This window comes from Anser anser (genome assembly GCF_964211835.1).
Source record: "Anser anser genome assembly, chromosome: 6".
Classification (NCBI taxonomy): domain Eukaryota; kingdom Metazoa; phylum Chordata; class Aves; order Anseriformes; family Anatidae; genus Anser; species Anser anser.
The window spans coordinates 28,679,019-28,696,206 of NC_139726.1; the positions used below are offsets into that span (position 1 = coordinate 28,679,019).

The 17,188-nt window shown below is 39.6% G+C and overlaps 1 protein-coding gene across 13 annotated transcripts in view; it reads right to left on the minus strand.

Moving 5' to 3' along the window:
- The window catches only part of PCNT (pericentrin), a 99,756-nt gene that overhangs the window by 41,412 nt on the left and 41,156 nt on the right, over positions 1-17,188 (minus strand). For 11 of the 13 annotated variants that reach the window (XR_014586130.1, XM_083842081.1, XM_083842073.1 and 8 more), the window contains 7 exons: positions 14,332-14,478; positions 11,329-11,480; positions 10,157-10,371; positions 9,482-9,693; positions 7,568-7,730; positions 6,303-6,446; positions 327-556 (listed from right to left, as the gene is read on the minus strand). Coding sequence is in view for 12 of the 13 variants with exons in the window: in XM_083842081.1 (XP_083698207.1) it covers positions 327-556; positions 6,303-6,446; positions 7,568-7,730; positions 9,482-9,693; positions 10,157-10,371; positions 11,329-11,480; positions 14,332-14,478 (1,263 nt within the window). In the remaining variant the exon portion in view is untranslated. The remainder of the gene's footprint in view (positions 1-326; positions 557-6,302; positions 6,447-7,567; positions 7,731-9,481; positions 9,694-10,156; positions 10,372-11,328; positions 11,481-14,331; positions 14,479-17,188) is intronic. The other 2 variants (XM_083842080.1, XM_083842084.1) reach the window with 1 other exon arrangement.

Consider the following 17,188-nt stretch of genomic DNA (forward strand, 5'->3'; position numbering starts at 1 on the left):
TTACAAGTAACTAAAAGCTTTTTAAAGTACTTAAATTTTAGCTAAAATTTTAGTGGAAGACAAAAAATTGACTCCAATGTACATACAAACTAACATCAGCAATTAATTTTAAAAAAAGGAAAAATTGTCTCATAATATTACAGAAAAAGATTTATTTTTTCCTGTCTTTCTTTTAAGTCTAGTCTTGCAAGACTAGAATACCAAGATCAAGATTTAAAGAAAAGAAGCAGCATCGTATTTTAGGAACCATCTTCCAAGTCACAATCACAAACTAAGAATATTTATCACATCCAAAACCACGAAAGCATGATATCAAGTTTGCTTACGTCCATGAATTGCCGCTGTTTTTTAAGCTGTTTTTCAAGGACTTGGATTTGCTGTTTTAATTCAGCAACCTCCAATAACTGCTTAGCCAGGTCTTGATTACTATGCAGCTGTTCTTCCAGTTCCACCTCCAAAACTTTCATTTGAGAGCGTAAGTTGGAATGGTCCTTCTCTGCCTGACACTGAAGTTCTAATTTCTCCTTTGCTAAAAGTTCTACTTCCTTCAGTAGACCTGAAGAACACAAAAACAAAAAGGTTATTAGAGTAGAGTACAAAAAAACCCAACAAAAAACCCTAAGGCATTCTGAATTTAAAGGATTACGTTCAGGTACTTTGAGAGCAACAAAACCAAATTGACCATCCCCAGAAGTTTTAAAAAGACACACAAAAGAAAGTCAGATACTTGGCTGCCCACCGTGTCCTTAAAAATTTAAAAATCTCTTTGTTAAGACTACCATATTTACAAAAGAAAATGACTCCTAACTAGGAGTCATTCAAACTCCCTCCCTCAGTCTCTGCCCTTTCAAACCCAGTTCCACACCCCTCCTGCCCCAGAGGTTCTTTGCAAAGCACACAAGATCCTCACTCCTACAAATTCATTTCATTCCAGATGTGCTCCAACCCCATGTTTAAGCCCCACACACCAAATTCAGCCACTCAGTCTCACAAATACATCCTTCCAACTGCCCCATTCTTCACTATTTTATCTCAAGTCCATGCCACCACTTCCATCCCAATGTCCCACCTTGCTTAAAATCTCTTCGAAACTAAGCCTTCTAATACTGAATTCTGAATTCTTCCAAAATGTTATGCTAGGATCCTCTTAGACCTCCAACATCTAATCTCAGGTTAACCTCTCAATTACTCCTCTACCTCATGCTGTACTGGATACTGCTGCTGATGTCCATGCTGTGGAGTCAACACCCAGCCCATCTACACAGTGGCCAATAGTGCCCAGCCTTACCCTGAAGCTAGCTGCTGTATGAATGCAAAGTTAGCCTTTTTCCTGAATTTGAGTGGAGATTAAAACACAGAAAGATCACGCCTGGAGAAAATTAATTCAGTTCTGAAACTACAAAGGCAAGAAACACCTGGGAAAAAGATGTCACACATTTGTGCTATACAGATAGTGGAAATACCATAACCATGAAAATATGCAAAGCTCAAGTTATCCAAAGCTGATTTATACCTATAAACTGTATTGTCAACCAGTTGGATACACTGTTTAGGTGACCCAAACCAAGACTGATGTGAATGAGCACAGAAGTAGGAGTAAAACTATTTTGATGCGATTATAGATAAAAATGACCCAAACACAAAAATAGAGTCTGGTTATTCACTATTTAATGCAAAGTCAAAGAATTATAGAATGGTTGAAGTTGGAAGAGACTTCTGGAGATCACCTGCTCCAACCCCCCGACCAAGCAGGGTCACCTAGTGCAAGTCACGCAAGAACTCATTATTTCACTTTTCAAATGCTCCATTTTTTTCCATCTGAAATATTTTCAGTCAAAGAGGAGAAACGTAAGTCTATGATTCCAGCAAGGACCTTAACCGATCGTACTAGACTGGCTCCCAGGATGGGAGAATTCCCTTTTCCAACCATGATCAAATCAATCCACATGATTTTTGGCTTAATTCCTTTCCAAGTTACTGTTACAAACTTCAGAAATAAGGCAGTACTGTACCTTCATTATAACATCTTTACTATTACTTCAATACTCATAGTTTTAATTAAATTTGTCTATGCTTCAGAATAAGCAAAGAAACAAACATTTCTGTGTTCACATTTAAGAGGGTATGTGTCACAAACCTAAAATGCAGCAATAATATTTACATTAAAAATTAGTGAAACTGTCACAGCAATAAGGATAATGAAGCACTTGAACAGACTGCAGAGACTGAAGTCTGTCTCTGGAAATTAAGAGGGTGAAAAAAGAAACAAGTAGGTTCTATCTGGGGACAAAAATGTGATATAAATGAGATCTTGAGGTCCATAGCAAACTTACTGTTCCATAATTCAGTCACCCTGGTCTCTTACTGTAGTTAGCTGTGCTTCCTTCACATTAAGAGGATATTAAGACATGCAAGGTAAAAGTTAATTGAATGAGAGAAAATTCAGGAGATATGGAACCGTATCAAATTCTTTAACCATTTGCTACCCCCAGTAAAAAAAGCTACCCATGTTAACTTTCAAAACCAATCGAAATGGGTAATGCTTTCAGTGACAAAATTGCATATCATTAACTTGATTTCTTGAAGATGTGTAGCATGAATGTACATTGACAATGTGAGAGCAAAAGATGCACCAGTTGGAAGAAAAAAAAACATTTTGTTTTGCAGTCACGTGAGACAATGTGCTAAGTGCTCTTCCCTCACTCACACACAGTTACACTGTCACAAGGCTTGTGCTGACATTTTAAGTTTGCTCCTGGCTGAAAAATACAAATCACAAAATTAACAAAGGACTTTAAGGAACCACTGGAGAAGCAGATATACATGTACACTACAATATCTTAAAAAGCTCCACTCCTGCTAAATTATTTTTCTTTGACTGATAGTCTACAAGTATATTACAACAAAATTTCACTCCAGGCACTGGTTTTGCAAACTTACGATTATTAGCAGTGGCATCTCAGATGCCTACAAAGTAACAGCAACTATGCAATCATTATGCCATGGTCCTTAACATTTGAGTGCATTAGAACTGTGCCATTGATAATCACATGAATTAAGCTCTGGTGTTTCCAAATCAAATGTTCACTGAATTGCAGATGTAACTCAAGCTCTGCAGAATGCATGCAGGCAAGCAAAGAGACTCTGCCAAACCAATTTCTCTCACAACCTACTTGGGTAGTGAGATACAAGAGCATCCTGTCATCAAGAGATGCAACAGAGCAAGTTATCCAAGGCTGAAACAGATGGTCCAGTAAATGCCAAGGACAGCCTCAGTTCTATTAAGCAACCAAGCAAGCAACATATGCAAGCCATAGCTGCACAACAGAGAATATCTTCTATGAAGAGCAATGTTTTGCCATGCGAGAGTCTGGAATAAATTAGCACTCTGCTGTATCCACTTGCATACACCTAGTGCGTAACAGATGGCAAAACACAAGCATACTGCGTACAGATATATGTATACCCACAGCAAGGACACATATATGGACTGGCCCCCTAAGGGAAGAACTGATTCTCTTTTGAAAATGAGCACAGGAATTTTTTCTTCCATATTCTAAGTAACATGGTAATTAATGAGTTGATGGCTTCTTTTTAACTTGAAAAACAGGGCTATTGCTTTCTGAGAAACAAAATGACGATTAGATAAAACTGAAATAGTTATTGACACCTCCTCAGACAGAAATGCAAGTTAGTGGAAAAAGTAGCTAGGCTAACAGATTTTACTTGAAATTGAAAATGTTTAGTAGAAAGCACTTACCAAAATTTGGCAATGTCAATAAGCATAGTCTGTTCAAACAACAAATTCTTTTTTTTAAGCACACGTTCCCCAAGTGTATAAATGTAGATTCAAGCAACATGACTAGATCATCAGATCAGACATTTGTTTATCATTGGGACAAACCTGCTATTTTATTAATGTTAATTCAAATCACGCAATTCCACTTCGGCAGTGTCCTGGCACGATCATCATTAGCAAATGCCAAGCCCCACTCTAAGTGCATTTTACTAGCAAGGCCATTCTACTCACATCAGTGCTATGCATCAAAAAAAATAAGGGGGGGGGGAGGTGTCAGCTTTTCAAGGAATAAGCCATATCAATCAACTCCAAACACTATTTTTAATTATATTTTCTACATACTAAAAAATTTCAAACTAGAGGAAGAGTACCATAGAAGGCTTGGGTGGGGGAAAGAGGGTGAATTTTAGGGCTCAGAACTTATTACAAACAACTGTTCTAATAAGTTCTAATAAGCTGCCTGGAACGCGGCTACTAGGAAAACAGAAATCCCAGAAACACTAACCAAACAGGCTAGATGTTCTCCCTCGTCAAGTGGACAGCAGCAATTTTCAGTGAGGTGGTTAAAAAAAAATACGTTAAATAAGTTTGAGGGAGATCTGAAGGAATAAAAATAAAGTAACTGGCAAGACAGCCCAATGCAGTTTTTTTGCTCTAACTGGAATGTATCTAGATAATTCTTCCTTATCCACCCAAGACACTTAGTATATCCAGCTCATAACCTTCAGGAAGAGGAGGGGGGCAAATACACCAGAGAACTTACCAGATGTGTGTGTATAAATAATAAGAATTAAAAAACATGTTAAGAAAATGATATTTTGAGTAGACCAGAAAACCAAATCGTGGCAGCTATGAATTTATCAGACCTAGAAGTTTGCTACTCAGGAATAAGGTAGGCACACTTCTGTTTAGGAAAAAAAGGCACATCATTCCATTTTGCGTCTGCAAATTTTACTTCAGCATTAGACTTCCAAAGTCAGTGTAAAACTCTATGGCTCCTTCTCACTTGTTTTCTGTTTCTTTTCTCCCATAACCATCGTTCATCATTCTGCTCTCCTCCCCCTTCTTTTTTCTGATCGACCTATCCATTAAATTACATTTCTTATCTCCCCTAGACTTCATTCAGTTCTTGCAGTATCTTTTAGCTCTATTTTATTACTTCAATTGATTTTTTTCTCCTCTCCCCCTCTTTAACTACTTTAACTGCCCACTACATATCATGAGAAGTTCACAGCAAGCTTAAAAGGCCCTATCACCTCAACAGCAAAAAGAAAGCTGTCAAACATGATGATAATGGCACAATGCACTTTAAACCCAACAGCAGCAAAACACTTTTTTTCCCTAAAGCACTGATCAGTAAATTGAATAATATTAGTTTTATAGCTCTTTTCTGATTAGTCACGTAAGTATTTTTTTTTTTTTTTCCAGGATACTCAAAATCACAGTAATTTCTTGGGCCTATTTATGAAGTACTATTCCTCTTTGTAAAAATAATATCAAAACTATTAATTCATTCACTCAGTGTTACAGCAACATAGACCAGGAAAAAAGACACACACATTACAAACCTGATCCTTCTTTTTGTGCTATATTTGTGTACAGACACATGTACAAGGCAAGAACAGGACACTTTGATCCATTCTAAACCACTAGAAATTCATGCATAACACAGACAGTTCCTTTTATTCAGCAAAAACCCACTTCATCTTAATTAGGACACAAAATTCCTTACCATATCAGTCAACCCATGCCTATAATTGGACTAGAACTACCAAATAAATACTTTTACATTTTAATCATTGAAGTTTGTTGCAACATCAACCTAAGTGATTCTATGAACATTCTTCACTAGTCATGCATTTCATAAAACAATTGATACTCTCTTCACTCTTTTTCCCAGACTGAGATGGAATACTTAATGCCTTAACCCCCCCTTTTAGTTCCAGTCAGGGTAATCAAAGCAGGGTTCAGTCCAGTGGGATTCAAAGCACTGGCACAATTTAGTGTGTTTGCAGTCTGTCATACATTTCCATGACAGCCAGAAAAATACTTGTGTTTGACAGTATCAGAGAACAACTTTGTGTTTCCTTTGGGAAACTATAATCACTATTGTAGAGCAAGAACGACATGCTTTTAGTTTCATTTACGGACCCTGAATCAGTTTATGTTCTTCTGTCTTTCCACTGAGGATAACAGACCTTCCCCCACTTTTTCCTCTGCTTACTGTGGCAAACAATTGTAGATTCTGTAAGCCAGGACAACCTGCGTGAGATCACTAATCAATTTTCTTCTATCATAACAGCAATATATTATTGATATGTCATATGAGAGCTCAGAGATAAACACAACTTTTAATACTGACACAAGTACAACATTCTGATTGAAAATTGAGTATTCTGATTGCACTATTTGAAATGTTCAGTGCAGAGTCAAAAAGCAGAACAGAGGATAGTGAACCATGAGATCAGGACAATTCACTAATACCGTTAGAACCACTCCTCACCAAGAATTGCCTGCTCCTGGGTTAGCTCCTGGAAGCGTTCACGCATGTTCTCCAGCTCTACAACAAGGCGACGCTCAGATTCTTCTTTCAGATTCAAAGCCTCCTCCAATGCAGCTTTTTCTGCAACATAGCCTTCAATAATGCCTGAAATCCCAAGTCAGAATGCAAATAAAGCAGCAGAAAAACTCATCTATTGGAAAAAAAACAGCTTGAAAACATGAGTAAACAATTTAATACAAAGAATGGAATGATGTAGAAAGGAAGTACAAGATGACAAACTTACACTGTAGCTAGGCTTTTTGAAGTATCTTGAGGAAAAAAATGTACCAGTTATATACTCTAATAGATTCTATGAGGCTGTCATGTCACAAAATTCCTCAAAGAAAGTGGAATGTACATGGGGATTATCAAGCCTTGATGGCTTGGGATCACCTCAGAATGTAGGGCAGCCTGACATGTCCTCTACACGGGACAAACCTTCAAAGAAATAGAAACTCTCCAAAAAGTAATACCAAGTGCTAGATTCAGAGCCCAAGAAATCCACAAATGATTCACATAAAGAAAGGAAACAGGATGTTGGAGAGACCACGTAAACCTAAAGGAATATGACTGAAGAGGAATGGAAGGCAGATGCCATGATTAGGAAGAGAATATCAACTTTAAGGACTTAAGTACCAGAACATGGAAACCATAAAAGTCTCCCTTGCATAAAGGCAAAAAATGCAGGCCAAGTCAGCATACTTTAGGTCTTAATCTTCACAAAGGGAAATAAGTCTAATGATATGCAGTCTGTGATAGTGTTGAGATCAACAGCCTCAGCCTTCCTGTCTCCTCTAGAATCTCTTTATGCTTGTACTACCATCAAACATTGCTTAGTTCACGCTGAACATTTCCAGGGTCATACAGGTGGGCAGATCTATACCGCGAGTACATTATCTTCACAATAATCCAAACTCCCATGTTTAGATATGCAGGAATACAAACTGCTGTTTCAAAAATTATGGTGTTTTTCACATGCAGTCAATCGAATAAGTATAGGACTAAACACTATCATATTTGCCCCAGGGAAATACAAATCTGCTAAAGTGAATTAAGTACTAGATTTGAAAGAAACAATCCACGCTTCAAGTAACCGAGTAATCTGAAATGCAAAAAATAGATTACGGACAGGCAAGCAACAATGAAACACATATCATACATATTTGGAGGAGTGAGTTATGAGTAAGTGACACAGAAATCTCTTCATATTGGCTTCATTCTCTTACCCTCTGCTTTATGAAGTTCTAGTGCCAGCTGATTCTTGGCCTCACTTTCCTCGGTTAGGCACTCCATTAGCTCTTGGTGCTGACTAACCACCTGAGCAGTCTCCTGATTTTGGCGGCTGAATTCATCTTCCAATTGCACATGGATTTCATGCCTTTTCTCCAGCTAAAAATGAGCAATATCACTTAGCATGAGAACTTGGATGCACATGCAGTGCAATGATAACTACAGGCATTTAAACAAAAACCTTACCCTTAATGCATAACAACTATCAAAAATTAAGGGCCAGTTTTTGAAGTTTTGTTTTAGTATTGGGTTGTTTTTGCCCGAGACCCCTGGGCATTCTAGTGATTCCATGTTTTCACTGCAAAACTTCCTTAGGCACATAAGTTTCTTTACTGTGCATAAAGAGATATCTCTCTGTTGGCCAGGCTGCTCAACTCCCTGAACCATCTACGGTTCAAAGCATCCTTGCACTTATTAAATTCAAGAATCATAGAATATCCTAAGTTGGAAGGGACCCACAAAGATTGAGTCCAACACCACAGCACTACCTAATAATCAGACCTGATAATCTACCCACCTAATAATCAGTCTGAAAGCATTGTCCAGATGCTTCTTGAACTCCAGCAGGCTTGGTGCTACAACCACTCTTGTGGGGAACCTGTTCCAGTACCAACCATCCTCTCAGTGAAGAAAACATTTTCCTATATCCAACCCAAACCTCCCCTGTCATAGCTTTATGCCATTTCCTTGGGTCCTGTCGCTGGTCACCAGAGGTCAGTGCCTGTCCCTCCGCTCCTCTTGTGAGGAAGGTGCAAGCCATCCTGAAGTCTCCCCTCAGCCTCCTCCAGGTTGAAGAAACCAAGCGACCTCAGCCTCTCCTTCTGTCTTTCCCACTAACAGACAGTGAAGTAAATGCATCATCTGGTTTCCAAGATATGGCACCTATCCCAGCAGATAAGACATTTCACAGAAGTGAGCAAAGTATGATTGAATTCAGCTGATGAAGGTGACCTAGAATCTAGATCTGCCATGGTTTAGGCAAATTCTTTAACAAGTTGGCTACGTGGTACTAAACTTACCTCAGTATCCAAAAGCAGCATCACCTCATTCTAGAAAGGATTTTTAAGGACCATGAGTATAACATTTCACATCAGTATTCTGTGCAATCCAGGGATAAGCATCTAATAAGACGACTAATTTCAGATATTTTTCCCTTCATACTTTCTCTTAAATTAGGGGCTTCTTTTCTCAAACCAATTACTATACTGAATTAAGTTCTCTAAATGTATAGAGTACTCTGGCACCTACCTCAGATTTATGATGCCTATTCCCAAAGCTGAATATCTTGACAGTAATCTCAGTAGGGAAATACTCAAATTCTTTTGTGATATTGAGTCCAGCTCCTCTTATTAAAACTCAGTAGTATATAATTACAAAGATGTTTGCCTGCTCCCATCTACATATTTGTAACATTTTAAGATGGGACTGAATTTTCTTTAATCTACTCATCAGTGTTGGGAAAGCATCACTGTCAAGTTTTTGAGAGGTTTTATCACATTTAACTCTGTTCTCCAGAAGTTACCAAATGCATCCAAAATACTAGTTTAAATTTACTTAAGGCAACCAACTTATCTCTTTTATATAGGATCTCCTCTAAGAAAAACCAAAAAAACAAAAACCAAAAAACATTAACTCTCATTTATAAGAAATACTCAAATAAAGACCAAATATTCATTGTAAGAAGCAGGGGATTCACATGCTTCCCTTTACTGATAATGTGTCATGTATTCAGAAAAGATATTTTTCCTCATGGTAGCCAATCCCACAAGGTGCTAAATATACAAGCATTAAAACAGATTTCACATTTTCAGAATTATTATACCTCTATACAGGTAAAGACATTATCTTACTTCTTCAGTTGATTCTGCAACAAGCTCCAACATTTTTTCCACTGCAGTGCGCAAACGATGACTAATTTTCATAATCATTTCTTCATTTTCACATGCCATTTCTGGCTTCACAAAAACACTTTCACATAAGTATTGACTCAACTCAGACCCCTCTTCAGTCACTGGAGACAGCTGGTTGTGTTCTGTGAGAGTTTCATCAAGCTGTTCATCTACTGAAAATAAGCAATCTATTTAAAAACATAGGAAAATGACACAGCACTGGCCACTCAAATAACAACTGACATCAGCCAGCAATACTGCTTAATCCTGAAGACATATTACAAGGTGAAAAAACTTGTCAGCATGGAGTTATTTCATGTTTACATATTAAGACAGTCTTTCGCAATGCCTGGAAATGTTGTGCTATATACAAGAGGGACTGAGGTTCTGTATCCATCAAATTAATCTTTCCTGTCCTATGATCCATTCAGCCTTCTCAAGTCACAGTTTAGTATTTTCACTACTAAAAATTAAAATGAAAGAACACTGACAGATACTATCTTAAGTGTGGAAAAACTTTGAAACAAAGAAAAAAACATAAGAGATACCCATTCAGAGCCTCCTTCATATAATATGAAAAAGTCATTTTTCAAGAACATGAATCAACTAAATATAGTTATACTGATTTGTACTCACATTTTTCTAGGTGATGCTTCTCTTTGGCTTTAAAATATTGTGCAAATCCCATTTCTTCTGTAATACTGTGACTTTCCCTAGAATCTCCAGAAGCCAAACTGTCATCAAGGCAAAGACCAATCTTGCTACAGATAAGGTCCTCAATAGCTATTGTAGCCTTCACCAACTCCATAAGCAATTTCAAAATATGCTGATAAGATTCCTGCATTTTTTTCCTAGAACAAAAATACATGAAACATGGCAAAAAATGCATATACTTGTTTTGAAGAGACTTCAAACCTACTGAAAACCTGACAGTCTAAATTAGATATCTTGCCATAGTTTGACAATTATCAGTGAAGATGATTCAGATGATTCACAAAAAAGGCCATTTTTCCACAGAGCAGACTCGAAAAACCTGTCTTTTCCATAAGTGGATGCAGAGATCACACTGCAGTCAGAAACATCTCAGGCTTCCTATCTATGCAAGCACCAGCAGGGAAAACATGTTTACTACTACAGTACCTGTGACATTAAAATAACTAGGGGAAGAAAATATTGATACAACTTCTGAAGCATGCAACATTGTATAATTCCTGCTACAGGTACTCATGACAGCTTGAATAAATAAGCAGAAATACCAAGGCAGGCACAGAACAGCCAACAACTAGTAGTCTGTCATACTTTAATATCCTAAAGGAAACCAAACAATGGAATGGAAGCTCCACTAAGCCCTGCAAGCTTACAAAACAGTAAGCAAGTTTTTTTTGTTTATAAAAAGATGAGAAATGGAATTCTTCTGGAAGATTATTCAGCATGACCGCTTCTCTCTAATCCACACATTCCAATCACATAACAAAGTGATCTACATTGCACTGAAAAGTTTCTAGAATAAAGAGGCGCTCTCTGTATTTCCTAGCTTTTGCCAAGATTATAGACAGTGGGGACCCCAAAACACCAAAGTCTCCATCAGACCACAAGGGGCCAGGGGGAGGGAGGGAAGGTAGGAAAAAAACCATGCTCTCCATATCAACACAGATTGGTAGTGACAGAACTCAAACATATTTGCAAATAAAGCCAATACTATCATTATCTTACTCTGTTTATTTATATTGGCTTAATTTAGTTATTTGTGAAAAAGTGAGAAAAATAAAAACAACCAATAAGCATTATATGACCTCAGATGGACAAACCTTTCATCCTTGGACTGCTCAATATCAGACCTCAACATGACTATCAAATTCCCTCCTTCTTGGTTCTCTCTGTCCCGCTGCTGTAGAAGTGTCTCCAGCTCACAGTTGGTCTCCTCTATCTTATGATTTAAAGATTCGACTTCCTTTTCCAGCTGTGGAAAATACAATAACAATGCACCAGACAAATCAGTGATCTTTTGCGCCATCACCAAGTTTGCTGATGACACACAACTGGGAGGAGCGGCTGACATGCCAGAAGGCTGTGCTGCCATCCAGTGAAACCTCGACAGGTTGGGGAATTGGGCAGGGAGAAACTTAATGGAATATAACGAGGGCAAGTGTGGAGTCCTGCACCTGGGCAAGAACAACCCCAAACACTAGTATAAGTTGGGGACTGGACTACTGGAGAGCAGAGAAGGGGAGAGGGACCTGGGGGTCCTGGTGGACAGCGGGATGACCATGAGCCAGCACTGTGCCCTTGTGGCCAAGGCGGCCAATGGCATCCTGGGGTCTATCAGAAGGGGTGTGCTTAGTAGGCCGAGAGAGGTTCTCCTCCCCCTCTACTCTGCCATGGTGAGACCACATCTAGAATATTGCGTCCAGTCCTGGGCCCCTCAGTTCAAGAAGGACAGGGAACTGCTTGAGAGAGTCCAGCGCAGAGCCACAGAGATGATTAAGGGAGTGGAGCATCTCCCTTACGAGGAAAGGCTGAGGGAGCTGGGCCTCTTTGGCTTGCAGAAGAGGAGACTGAGGGGTGACCTCATTAACGATTATAAATATGTAAATGGCGAGTGTCAGGAGGATGAGGCCAGGCTCTTCTCGGTGACATCCAATGATAGGACAAGGGGCAATGGATGCAAGCTGGAATATAGGAGGTTCCGCTTAAATATGAGACAAAGCTTTTTTTTTTTTTTTTTTTTTTTTTTAAAAAAAAAAACGTTGAGGGTGACAGAACACTGGAACAGGCTGCCTGGGGGGTTGTGGAATCTCCTTCACTGGAGACTTTCAAAACCTGCCTGGACGCGTTCCTGTGTGACCTGATTTAGGTATTTCTGCTCCAGCAGGGGGCTTGGACTAGATGATCTTTCAAGGTCCCTTCCAATCCCTAGCATTCTGTGACTCTCTGATCTTACCCTCCATTACTTTCTGTATAGTCACATAATCATCACCTGTTACGGAAACTTGCTTCCAAAATTACTAGAAATGGACAGCAGTGAGACAGGGAACAAGATAAAGGATATTGACTCTGTAGGTCTTAGCTAGCACAATTGTATGTTAATGAGCCCAAAGATAAGGAAGTAAAAGACTGTATGCATAGATAACGGAATCGGAAAGAACTGGCTTGACTGCTGAAGTCTGTCAAAGAAAGGAAGGGTCAGGAATTTAGCAGCAAGGAAGACTTCTGGCCTTCATCAAAAGAGCACCAGAGTACGCTGGACAACCACCCAAGGACTCCAGTACGCATGCGAATAGGAGCGGGAACCTACGTTAATGATTCTTCGGAGACCTGATGAATATGCAGGAGAGTTATGGGAAATGAAATTAACATGTATTTGTCCCACTAATATAAGCACACTGCCAGTAACCCTTAGTGTGTGTGTGTTAAGCGGAGCAATCCCCCACAGACCCGGCACCGTAATAAAGAATACCTGCCTAATAACTTTGGTTATAGAGTTTTCACTGTGTCAGCAGGAAGACTAAAATTGTATGCGTTTTTAAAGTTATTTTCTCATGCAGATTCTACTTCAATAGGCTGCCTCATTTGCATTCAGACTCAATGCACACAAGCAGTACAAGAACTTGTAAAAACTTACCTTACTTTCAGATTGCTTTCATTGTTCATGCCTTAAAAACGCAAAGCAATATCCTAAGAATAAATTGACACTAGAACACAAACCTGAACAGCAATCTGATACAGTATAATTACTCAGCCACTTTTCTTCTTTCCTTTATAAGCTCTCTCTGTGAAAGAATTTTCTAGAAAGTGCCTTCTCTACCCATAATTCTTTCCAGATGACACCTTTATCCCACTAACAATATAAATAAGTATCTATACTGGTTTATACACACACCCCTAACTCCCAAATTTTGCTGCCAAACTGGTACTATTTTGTTACAAACTGTCTCAAAAGTAAACCAACAAATTAATCGAAATATCTATTTGGGACAGCACAGCAAGGAAAGAAAAGCGTTCTACTTCCCTACCAACTTTCTCACCTCTCATTAAATCTTGCATGAACAACAGGAAAACTGTAAGATTTTCACCTACTGTAAGAAATGCATTAATGTTACTCCTACCACTTCTCAGTTTTCCTGCTAGCCGTAAAAGTCTAACATAACATTCCAATACACCAAATTTACGTTTGGTCAAAGCCTTTTGAAATGCAAGAAGACATCAATATTTTCAAAACAGAAGATAATAACGAAGTAAAACTCAATGCTATTATTTTAAATCACGGAAAACAATTTACATTTCTGTAAGTGTAAGACAAACACCCTTTTCATGCTGTTCCTCCATAGCTTAAGCTGAATCTAGGTTACCCAGAAAGCTTTTAGTTTTGCTTTATAGAATGCATAAGATTTTGCTTTGTTTGGCAAACGAATATTGTCTTTGCCACTTCTGGATCCATATTTTTCAGTTTCCTGTCTTATCTGCCTCAAATTATAGGTCAGTTGGTCTAACAAAAGCTAGAACACTATTTTCTAGGGGAAAAAAATGCAATAAAAACAAATGGCATCAGTATATAGACAAAATGCAAACATCCAACGTTCTCTTGTAAAAGGGCAGTTTTCAAGTTACTACCCAGTTTCGATTTCTACATGACTACCATAGCACTCCAGTTCAGACACAGAATCCATGATATATTTTTTATACCTTGAAAACTAGCAATCACAAGAATTATGCACATAGTCTCTCTACATATATCTTGAAAAAGGTGAAAGCACTGCATTAAAATACAATCACGACAACCAAAATTTAGATTTAAAATATTTTCCACACACCTGGATAATTCTTGCTGCTTTTTCCTGTAGCTGTGCTGATAATGTGTCCTTCTCCTTCTGGCAAACAGCCAGTGCCTTCTCCCTCTCCTGAATTAACACCTGCACCTTCTCATGTAGTGATGCTGTTTTTTCAGCTTCAAATTCCTCCTGCATTAGTGACATATAATTTGAATTACAGAGAGAAATAAAAGAAAAGCAAACAAAAAGAGCCATACACAACAACACATTCCCCCTTTTTTGTTTAAATACACAAAGCCTTACTTCTCAGATTAATTAGCAGTAAATTACACAGTTAACACCCCATATCAACAAAATAACGCCAAAACTATGATTTTAATGACAAAACTATGATTTAAGACTAGTTAAATAAATTAACTACCCGAGTGCACTTCCTAAGACCTTTCTCATTTAAAATTGCTGAGATAGTAATGAGAAACAGAAAACTGATAGATGGAGACAGACAAAAGCCACTTTCATCAACTGCAAGTAATACAATATGCATAGCACTGAGTTCCACACAGGACAAGTGATTTTCAAGAACAAATTGTAAACTTACAAAGTGTAACTTGCCTACCTCAGAAGAATGTATCTACTCTAGGTATGACCCACTTGTGAATCAGCAAATAAGGGAGATGAAACAAGGCCCAGGGATCCCTTCATGAAGAGCCTAAAATGAACCCTGCAACAATCTGAACTGGGGAATGAGTTGTCATGATCACACTACAAAAAATATATGCAAGTTCACATCTGTGAACATCAATAAACTCCAGGGTGAAAGATGCTCTTTTTTTTTTTATATATTATGATAAGTGAAGAAAACAACTTTTTTTTCCCCAAAGAATAAAATAAAATTCAGGGTATGAGTGAACATATGAGCAAAACCTAAGAAGTCACCTAAACAGCCCTAGATCCTTTGTAGAGGATGCTTACACTGAGCACAGATAAGCCATCCATCACCACCTGGCATGTTGCTTGATGACACTATAAGGTCTGCCATCCCAGGCAAGACCAAGACCAAGACTGGCATTCAAGCAATAACAACACAAACTCCTACCAGGAATCCACAAGGCAGAGCAAGGCAGAAGAGCCATGTCCATCAAGATTACAGACTCAAACAGCAGAGTGCCTAGCTGTAGGCAAGACAGAAAACACAAAATCATAGAATCATTAAGGCTGAAAAAGACCTTAAAGATCATCTGGTCCAACCACCACCTTACTACCAACGTCACCTGCTAAACCATGTCCCTAAGCACCATGTCCAACCTTTCCTTAAACGCCCCCACGGATGGTGATGCCACCACCTCCCAGGCAACACATTCCAATGCCTGACTGCTCTTGCTGAGAAGAAATGTCTCCTCATTTCCAACCTAAACCTTCCCTGGCACAACTTCAGGCCATTCCCTCTAGTCCTATCACTAGTTACCTGTGAGAAGAGGCTGATCCCCAGCTCCCCACAACTTCCTTTTAGGTAGTTTTAGAGAGCAATAAGGTCTCCCCTGAGCCTCCTCTTCTCCAGAATAAACAACCCCACCTCCCTCAGCCACTCCTCACAGGACTTGTGTTCCAGGCCCTTCACCAGCTTTGCAGCCCTTCTCTGGACACGTTCCAGGGCCTCAATATCCTTCTTGTAGTGAGGGGCCCAAAACTGAACACAGTACTTGAGGTGCAGCCTCACCAGAGCCAGGATTGTCCCTCACTAGGTCCTGCTGGCTGCACTATTCCTGATACAAGCCAGGATGCCATGGGCCTTCTTGGCCACCTGGGCACACTGCCCACTCATGTTCAGGCGAGCATCGATCAGCACCCTCAGGTCCTTTACCTTTGCATAGCTTTTGAGCCACTCTGCCCCAAGCCTGTAGCGCTACATGGGGCTGTTGTGGCCAAAGTGCAGGGCCCGGCACTTAGCCATGTTGAACCTCACCCCGTTGGCCTCTGCCCATCGACCCATCCCGTCCAGGTCCCTCTGTGGGGCCTTCCTACCCTCCGGCAGATCAACAGTTCCCCCCAACTTGGTGTCCTCTGCAAACTTACAGAGGGTGTGCTCATCCAAAACATCAATAAAGATATTAAAGAAGATGGGCCCCAATACCGACCCCTGGGGAACACCGCTGGGTGACAGGTTGCCAGCTGGATTTCACTCCGTTCACCACCACTCTCTGGGCCCGGCTGCCCAGCCACTTTTTAACCCAGCAAAGAGTATACCTGTCCAAGCCATGGGCTGCCAGCTTCTCCAGGAGAATACTGGGGGAGACTAAGGGGTCTTGCTGAAGTCTACGTAGAACCAGGACAGTTGCTTGTCAAAGTCTCTCAAACAGTCTGCCTACTCTTCTTAGAAGCAATGCATCCGCTAATACAGAATGTAAGACTACAAAAGAAACTCTGAATGACTTAAAGCACCAGATTTCTGTCAGATCTTCCATCAGTTTTCCTGCTTAGAGGGAAATAAGCAAGGAAACTGGCTTGTGCAAAGACAACCCCATAAACAAGCATGGGGGAAGTAGCAATCAAGGATCATTGTAAAAACCTGTAGCAGACTATAATGCAGCTCAGCCTGACATTGCAAAGAGATGCAGTCAGTCTGCAAGAGATGCAGTCAGGACAAGAAACTGGTCATCAGGGCAATCAACAAACCAAAACCAACTCAGAGTCCTGTGGTGAGTACAGCAATGGCCCTACCATGAGCAGCTTTTCAAGATACACTTACGTCCTCTGTTTCAAAAGATACTCCAGACACAAAGAGGTCAAAAATGAATCTAAGTGATAGGACCTTTCAGCAGGCCAGGGGCAGGAAGTTAAGAGGAATTATCTGCATGTCCACAACATCCAGTTCCAACTGTTCGTGCAACTCTCTGGAAGC